At 35.5% G+C, this 9555-nt stretch overlaps 1 protein-coding gene across 1 annotated transcript in view; it reads left to right on the top strand.

Moving 5' to 3' along the window:
* LOC114053703 (armadillo repeat-containing protein 1) overlaps positions 1–6623 on the top strand; it is a 90347-nt gene extending 83724 nt beyond the window's left edge. Inside the window, exons 5-7 of the mRNA XM_027876822.1 lie at positions 2011–2127; positions 3111–3185; positions 4456–6623. Coding sequence (XP_027732623.1) covers positions 2011–2127; positions 3111–3185; positions 4456–4647 — 384 coding nt within the window. The 3' untranslated portion in view covers positions 4648–6623. The remainder of the gene's footprint in view (positions 1–2010; positions 2128–3110; positions 3186–4455) is intronic.
* The last annotated feature ends 2932 nt before the right edge of the window (positions 6624–9555 follow it).

The following is a 9555-nucleotide window of genomic DNA, read 5'->3' as shown; positions in this document are numbered from 1 at the left end:
GTGTGTGTGTGTGTGTGTGTGTGTGTGTGTGTGTGTGTGTGTGTGTGTTTTTCCACATCCATTAATAGAATGGCATTATTTTGTTTTAAATTGTATATATTTGTTAGCTTCCTATGAAGTTGAAAGTTTCTTGAGGTCAGGGTCTTCCTATTCACCTTGGTGTTCTCTACAACGTTTAACATAATACCTTAAACATAGTAGGCTCTAAGCATATATGTTTTTAAGTTGGCACTTGAGCAAGTTAACACTATTGTTCAGCCCTAGGTGTTTTATTTAAAAATAAAGCTAAAATTCTGGCTTAATCAGAAGTGGTAACATTATTCCCATTTATCTGAGAAGGTGGTTGAACACACTTAGAAAAAGTATCCTATGTTAATAAAATGTGAAGTTGCTGTGAATACTGAACTATCACATAGGAGAAGGATTAATTGAATTAGTACTATTTAGCCTGCTTTTGTTAACATGTTCATCCTACTCAAATTTAATTGGTAGTATAGAAAATGTTTAGGCATTTTTATATAGCATTTATCAAGGAAAGATTTTTGTTTTTGAATTTGACAGTAAAATTATATCATGATAGTTGGATGTTGTTTGTATAACGAACTTAACAGTGATGAAGAAAAAAAGCAGATAAGTTTTCCGAAATGAGATTATTAGGTGTTCTTTCTCTAAATCAAAACAGAATGTAGTTATTAGGTTCTTAACAATTATACCAGAGTCTCTCCTTTGGAAATATCAAGCTTTGAGAGAATTTAATGCTATCCAAGAGCAAAAAACATTGAGAGTAGTGGGTAACTGAGATGCTTTAATGAATCCAACAAAATAGTGACTAAGTGAGTTCTGTCGACATACCTGTCTTTAAAGTGAGCCAAGTTGTAATCAAAGTTCCAAGTTCCATGATATAGAGGGAGAAGTAGGCATATGACCATACACCTTGGTTGGCTTTCCCCTTGTAAAAAATACTTGAAATCTTGTGGATGAGTGAAGACTAGGTACTGTTTGTTCACACATAGATAATGGCTGCCCCGATCCTTTCTGTAATGATCCAGTTTACAGGTACAGTACCCTAAATACCTGCTCACTGTTGTATTCTGTGTGTTTGATTGTGGAGGGAAGAAGATAGTACCTATTGAAAGGGAGGGGACAGTATGTTATTTCATAGGAAAAAATGCCATGTCTTAGTAGTTGAGTGGCCATACAAAATGAAGGAGGTATACATTTGGGAGTCATCTTCATAGGGAATGACAATGAATTGGCTTTCAGAATTAGAAATGGTAAAGAGAACAAGGAGCTGCGGAATGAGTCTTGGGGGGCTCTAACTAGAGGACAGGAAGAGGAAGCCAGATCAGAATTAGAAATGGTAAAGAGAACAAGGAGCTGCGGAATGAGTCTTGGGGGGCTCTAACTAGAGGACAGGAAGAGGAAGCCAAGTCAGAATGTGATGTCACAGAAACTATGGTAGATGAGAACTTCAGGGAGGAGTTGATCAGTACTGTCAGATATTGAAAAGTTGGAGAAATTACAAGCCGTTTGCTTTATCAAGAAGGAGGTAACTTAAAAAAAAAAGGAGGTAATTGCTGACTTCTGAGAGTGTACTACCACAGATGAGGCATTTTAACAAATATGCTTTGATTCTTTTAGTCGTTTCAAATCCCAAGATTGTTAAGAAACAGTTTGAACATTTGAACGCAAGCTGCTCATTTAATGCTAACTCTAGTCAGTTAGCCAATTCTATTCACTGATCATATGGGGGGAAATACATTTCCTGCTTTTGAACACTGTACTCTTCATTTGTACTTATTTCCATTCTGGTAACTCTTAGATTGCTATAAAAATTGCCTGACTTCTTTCTCATAGGATTCCCTTCAAAACTAAATGTTAGTACATAAGTAGGAGCGTATTTGTTTCTTTTATTTGCAGAGTAGAATAATTCATTCATTGTGCCATTAAGAATTTTTTCCTTTTAAGTGTTCTTTTCTTTGATTTAATTATTTTTTTCCCTTTTTTCAGTCTCGGAGAAATCTTTGTGAAGAGGCCTTGTTGAAAATTAAAGGAGTTATTAGTTTTACATTTCAAATGGCTGTTCAGAGATGTGTTGTACGAATACGTTCGGATTTGAAAGCAGAGGTAGGTGATTTAAAATATTCAGCATTCTCAAAACTGGATTTCTCTTTCCCCAAACTCACATCCTTTCCCAGCTTTCCTATTGTTGACTAGAGTGCATCCATCCTTCCAGTCATCCAGGTTCACAACCTTGTTATCCATATATCTAAATAGTTGCCAAACCTTGTCATTTCTACCTTGACAAAATCTCTTACATTCATCTCTACCCTCATTGTGACCACCCTGCCTAGTTCAGGCCTTGATTCACCTTTCAACTGGACTCTTGGCAGTAACCTTGTAAATCAGTTTCCCTGCCCCAGGTCTCTTTTTTCTTCAGGGCCAGTCTTCATTTAGCTTCCAAAGTGATTTTCCCTGGAGTGCAAGTCTGGCCAAGTGTCTCTTGTACCCAGTAAACTCTAATAACTCCCTGTTGCCTCTAGGGTAAAATAAAACCTCCACTGTTTAGCTTTTAAAGCCCTTCGCAGCCAGGTTCTTTACCTTTCCAACTATATTCCACATTACTTCCTTTCCCACACACTAGCTGTCCTGAAAAGAGAACTGTCCTGTACTCTTGATACTCACGTCCTCACTCTTGGCATGCCCTGTTGGTTCCCCTTGCTTGGAATGCCGTGCAACCTCACCCCCACCTTTTAGAATCCCTCGTTTCTGTCCAGACTCTGCTCAGGTGACATGTCCATGAAGCCTTTTCTGTTCTCCCTAGTGACTAGTGCCCTCTCCCTCCAAATTTACTTTGTATTTATTTTGTAGAGACTTATTTATGTACTGATAGAATGCAAGCTCTTTACAGGCAGTAGATTTACCCAGTGCCTAACATGTATTGGATTTTCATCATCAGTTTCCAAAAGTTCTACTGCTAACCATATTTACTCTTGTTATAGTCTCGCTTTTTAACTGATTTTGTTAATCAGTTCTGAAGCCTTTAAAAATTGTCAGTTGCAAAATCACTACTAAATATATTTCTTTTTTCTTGTTTTATGCTGACCTAGGCTTTGGCAACAGCAATAGCATCAACCAAAGTTATGAAAGCACAGCAAGTTGTGAAAAGTGAAACAGGAGAAGAAGTAAGACACTATCTTAATTTTAAATCTCTGTCAAATTTTGATCCTTTCTTGGTTCCTTATAGCCGGGGAGTTTCTGTATTTCCAGTACAAATAAGACTTTTCAATTAAAGCATATATATATTTTTTAAAGGCAATTGGGGTTAAGTGACTTGCTCAGGGTCACACAGCTAATAAGTGTCAAGTGTTTGGTCTGAGGTTGGATTTGAACTCAGGTCCTCCTGACTTCAGGGCCAGTGCTCTATCCACTGCACCACCTAGCAGCCCCTATGAAGCATATTTCTTAAGAGTGAAGAAATAACAGATGTAGGGAGGGCTTCTCTAGAGTTGGAGTCTTACCTTCGTTATGTCCTTTGTGGCTGAAAGTTTTCAGATTTTATGTGATATCTGTGAATTCCTCTTATAATATTAGAACCTGTTCTTGTTAGGAGAAGTGTAAGGGGAAACATCAGTAGGAGTTTTCTACTCATGTGTTTCCAGAACAGGTTTGTTACCACTGTATTTCTGCATGTTGGCTTGTGTAAATTGATTTTTGTTAATCTAAAGCTAGAAGATGACAACTAGGTAAGTCAGCTTTTGCCTTTCCAGATGACAGCAGGCTGGGGATGTAGCTGCCACAACTCCCTGTCTGCCGCTTCCACTGTGTGGTGGTTGGAGGTGCATTGTACCCCTAGTAGTTGCCCATAAGCTGTCAGAGTTCACCAGAGGCCAGCTGGGAGTGTCCTTTCTTTACAGCAGTAGCCACCTACTGCAGCAGCAGCACCATGGCTTTGGGTGGGACAAAGAAGGCTTTGCCCCTGGGCCTTAGGAGATAGAAACCAGCAAGATCTAAATTCTGTTCCTTCCAGTTTCAGGCTGCGACAGGCTACTGGGCTCTGTTTCATTCATTGTTCTTTTTGTATCACTGTGAGACAGCCTGATGTAGTAAAAGCAAATTGTTGAGGCTAAGGGTTCTAGTTAGAGCTTGGCTATCATTTTCTAAATAACTAAATTTCTATAGTTTTAGGCAAGTTACTTTACCTATTCAGACCTCTGTTTTCTCATCTATAAAATAAAGGGTATGTATTAGATTGCTTCTTAAAATTGTTTCAGTTACATTCTTTGATTCTGTGATGGCCCCATATTATCAGTGGCACCATATTTGTACTTTTTATGTCAGTTTTTATAGACTTTTAAGAGTCTAGCAATAAAATAGACAATTCATAAAGAATAATTTTAAATCACATAATTCATCTGTGTTGATTTTTTTTTTTTTACATTTTCTATTTATTAGATGCTGGTCCCATTCCAAGATACTCCTGTAGAAGTAGAACAGAATACAGATCTACCTGACTATCTGCCGGAGGATGAAAGTCCTATAAAGGAACAAGATAAAGCAGTGTCTCGAGTTGGGTCACACCCAGAAGGTGGAGCCAGCTGGTTGAGCACAGCTGCAAACTTTTTATCACGTTCCTTTTACTGGTGACTTAAATTTGAGGCTCAAGGACTGTGTGAACCAACAAGGGGCCAGTTTTCCATTGGTGTGGTGAACTGTCAAGTGCAATTTGCAATAAGTTATCATGAAAAGTTTTTAGATTACATAATTACGTATGCTGCATTTTTGGAGGGTATTTCTTGGTTGTGTTTTCCTATGTTTTATTGCCTCACTTAAAAAATATACGTATATGGGTCCACTATTAAAACCAAACTTTTATGCATATGCAGCTTTAAATTTTACTTCACATGCAACATGTGATTAGGCAAATTCTCAACTCAAGTCTCAGGACTTTGTTTGCAGGGTAATTTTTTTTATCCCAAGTTGTACCTGAGTCATTAAACCTTTTATTTTTTTTTGGAGGGGAGGAGTGTGGCTGGGCGGGATGGGCTTCTTTGTTTCTAATGAAGGATGTTCATTTTGTTACTCTTTACCAGGAAGCCAGAGGAAAATATACCTGCAAAATAAAATACCTGAAAATATACCTCCCCTTTTTCCATCCCTTTTGTTTTGCCAACCATCTTTGCAAAGGCTTAATTTTCTGTAGCATTTTCTGATTTAGAATTTATCTATTTGAACACAGTAATCCCTAGAATATATTTTAAATTATTTTGTTACTCCCAGAACATTGGTATTTTGTATGATTGACAAAGAATTGAGTAGAAGAAATTGTGATTGTGTTGTTGGTTATACTGCTTTCAAAGAATATTTAACTGTGTGCAATGGCATATAGTTGACTTTGACTGCTATTTAGTCAGGCTCAAATCAGATCTGGAAAGTTATAATTTGCTCAAGTGATGTCCAGTATAGTCTTACCTTAAGCAGGAAGTGGCTTATAGTTCTTAGTTTGTAATTGTACATTATCTCCTACTAGCAAAAATAATGGTAGTTAAAGCTGATGTGAACTTGAAAAACAGCACAATGGAATGAATGTCTATTATGCCCCAGTGCCCCTGCAGTAGATTCTGAACTTAAGCATCAGTTGCTTGGCAAGTGTCCATTCAGCAGATGTTTCCTTAAATCACCTCTTTTGAATTTCTCATGCACATGCAGCAGTAGGTATTATTATACAGGGTAGGGTTGAGGGAGGGAGTGAGGGAAGAATCCAAACAGTTACTACCATTTATAGACAAAAGTAGCTTTTGTTGAAGAATGTCTTCGGCCCTTTAATCTTGTCTCATCACATCTGGTCAGTTTTAAAAACAATTTTGGCAAAGGTAAGATTTGTTTTGTTTTTGTAAATTTGATGTAAGACGTGCACAATGCTCAAGCTTCTGAACTATTTGGAAACTAAGAACAATGCTCTCTGGGAGTATGACTGACAAACTTCAATGTTGTTGTAATTGAAAACCAATATGAAGTGGTTGAAGATGCTGTCTTTCTGGCAACATTCGCAACTCTTATTACTTTGAAATACAGTGAAAATTTAGCCTAGAAAGCCTCTTCTTCCTAACAAGTAAAAACATTCAGCATTATGAGAGGGAAATTATTGTGAAATTAATACCACTAATGAAAGTCTTGAATTCATCATTCATTTGAATTGTGGCTTTCTGGAGGAGAGAGGGACATATTTGCAGACTAGTTGTTTGTGGGGTGTTTTGGTTTTTTTTTTAAGTGTATCTAGTCTTTGATTCAGGTGACACGCACAGGCTGAAAATACAAGCTTTGAGGAGCATGTATTGCTTTAAATATGTATTACAACTTGCTGCCTAGAATGTTACAATACCAGATGTATTTTTTTTAAAATCATCCTTTCTGTAGCCATGAATGCAAAGTTTACTTTTCTGTATTAGCAACTGTTTGCATTTTATTTTGCATTACATCTACTTGTTAAATAATGACATCCCTTTGATAGTAATGGTTCAAGTACAAGTAGGTATTGCAGTTTTGATGTTTGTGTGTTTAAATTCGAAGTATGCTTCTTTTGCTAGTGTTGCAGATCTTGTAGAACAGTTAAGGTATCTGTAAGGCATTTCTTTTTTCTTTCTTTTTTTTTTTTTGAAATATATTGTAAAATAATAAAAAGTAACATAACTAAAAGTGAAGTAATTGAAGTTTCTGTATTTTGTGAACATAAACATTACTGATTTCTATTCACATCTTGTTAAATTTTATAACTTTTTAAAAGCTTTTTTTTTCCACCTGATATTTTAACATGCCTTTAAATTGATCACTTTGTACTTCTAGGAGAGGTACAACAGAGATAGAAATGAAAATAGCTCTCTTTCGTTGGTAACAGTCTTTCACAGGCAGCTAACCCTTATTTCAAACTCCCCCTTCTCTTTTTTGAAGCAGCATAAGTGAACATGAATTAAGAATATTTATACATTTCATATCAAATGGATAAGTCACTCAAAACAAAGGAATCATAATTTTTCTTTCTGGAATTAATGATTACTTTATAAATAATATTAGATAAATCCCTTTATAAGAATTTAATAAATTTTTATTTTAATAAAAATTTAATAAAAAGTTTCTCTTTTTGCAAACTAGGGGTAATACCTGCCCCTCCTTAGGATGTGATGTAACGTAATATCTTTAGTGTACTCTGAGAGTCCCAGAATTGTTACAAGAAAATGAGATACCAAAAATGATTGTTTTAATAATGTCCCAAATTTGATATATTTGGCCATCCCTTTGTTTTTGATTCTCTCTTTCCTTGCTCACAATGACACTACATTAACATTGTTTTCCTAGTTCTGTCACAAATTGTTTGTTAACCTCTTAATATCCGACTCAGAGTCGTCTGGCCTACTGTCCTAACTTAACATTGTCTTCCTTAGAGAATGTATCCACTCTCAGGAATTTAACGCTTTCCCAAAATCTTTAAGTTCTGCTCAAGCTTCTTTCCCATATATCTCTAGCCATGTACTTCATAAATCTCTTATTACATCAAATCCCGTGTTTCTACTTTTTCCTTTGATTTTTCTTTATTTTGAACATTAAAAAAAATTTTTAGTTCCAAATTTTCTGTCTCCCTCCATACTCTCTCCCACTCATTAAGAAGGCAAGCAATATAATAGCAATTTATACATGTGAAGTCATGTAAAACATTTCCATATTAGCCACATTGCAAAAAAAAAAAAAACCCCAAAAAAACAAACAAAACAAAAAACCCCAAAAATATAAAAAGTAAGGAACATAAAGAAAGTTTAAACAGTATGCTCCAGTCTGCATCCAGACTTTATCAGTTCTCTTTCTGGAGGTAGATAGCATTTTTCATCATGGGTCCTTTGGAATTGTCTTGGATCATTGTATTGATCAGACTTGCTAAATCTTTCACAATTGATCATTGTTACAATATTACTATTACTGTGTATGATGTTCTCCTGGTTCTACTCTCTTCAATTTACATAAGTTCGTACAGATCTTCCCAGGTTTTTCTGAAACCATCCCCTTCATCATTTCTTAGAGTAAAATACTATTCCGTCACAATCATGTACCACAACTTTTTTAGACATTCTCCATTTGATGGGAGTCCCCTCATTTTCCAATTCTTTGCTACCACAAAAAAGAGCTGCTATAAATATTTTTGTACATGTAATTCTTTTTTGCTTTTCTTTGATCTCTTTGCAAACCCAGTGTTTCTAAAATGAAATTCATGAAATTTGTACCCAGCCACTTTAGCACACCATGATCTTTTTCTCCTTTGTATTTCCATAGCAATTGCTGTGGGTCTGCACCATTCATTTGATGCTTAATCCTATCCTTATATTGTGTTGTATGACTTGTTGTGTGTGCATACCTTGATTCCTTAATGTGATTAGCCCCTCCAGAGAAGGGACATTTTTCATTTCAGACTTAAACCATGGTGCCTTGTACAGTACTATTTGTATAATAGATGCTCAATAATATTTGCTGATTGAATGTAGTGAACCATTTATAAAGTATTTATATTAAATAGATATGAAGATTGGATATTGTAAATCTTTAATATTTATATCAGTTATAAAGAAGTTTTTTTCAAAAGGAGCATACTTTTTATTTTTTTATCTTATTTATTTATTTTTAGTTTTCAACATTAATTTCCATAAGATTTTGAGTTCCAAATTTTCTCCTCCTCCCTGTCTTCTCCCTTCCCCAAGATGGCATGCAGTCTGATATAGGCTATACATATAAATTAATATTAAACATTTTCACATTAGTCTTATTGTAAAGAAGAATTAGAACCAATGGGAGAAACCATGAGAAAGAAGAAACAACAAGAGAGGAAATAGTATGCTTTGATCTGCATTCGGATTCCATAGTTCTTTCTCTGGATGTGGATAGCGTTTTCCATCATGAGTCTTTTGGAGTTCTCTTAGATCCTTGCATTGCTGAGAAAAGCTAAGTCTATCAAAGTTAGTCATCGCACAGTGTTGCTATTACTGTGTACAATGTTCTTCTGGTTCTAGGAACATACTTCTTAGCCTTGTGAGTTTTATAAAATTTGTTTTTGATCAGTGGCATCTAAATATTGTCATAACACATTTTGGCTTCAGGATTTTGGAAAAATCCAAATAATTTTCAAATGGATTCCAGATATTCTCATAGGTACTTGCTAGGTTTTTTTTCTTATGGTACTATGAATAACCCTAGGAGGACTGTTTGAACCCTAGGAGGACTGTTTGGCTTATCTTCGTAGCAGCTCCAGTCTTCACTTCTCCCTGTCCCATAATGAGCTTTACATTAAACAGATGCTAACAAGATTGGGGAGTTATATTTCCCTCCTTTTCCCCTGTTCATTTGTGGAATTTGCCATCCAGTTATCTTTCTGAAGTTCTTTTCACCCTTTTCAAATGACACCAGTTAAACTTCTGTATCACTTCATGCCATCATTTCTAAAATGAAAATCATTAGGACTCATATTTGAAAAATAGCATCCACATTTAAAATTCTCAGTTTAAGTCTTTGTACTTT

The sequence above is a fragment of the Vombatus ursinus genome, unplaced genomic scaffold (genome assembly GCF_900497805.2).
Source record: "Vombatus ursinus unplaced genomic scaffold, bare-nosed wombat genome assembly UNPS02014812.1, whole genome shotgun sequence".
Classification (NCBI taxonomy): domain Eukaryota; kingdom Metazoa; phylum Chordata; class Mammalia; order Diprotodontia; family Vombatidae; genus Vombatus; species Vombatus ursinus.
This window is presented reverse-complemented; position numbering and strand designations above follow the sequence as displayed.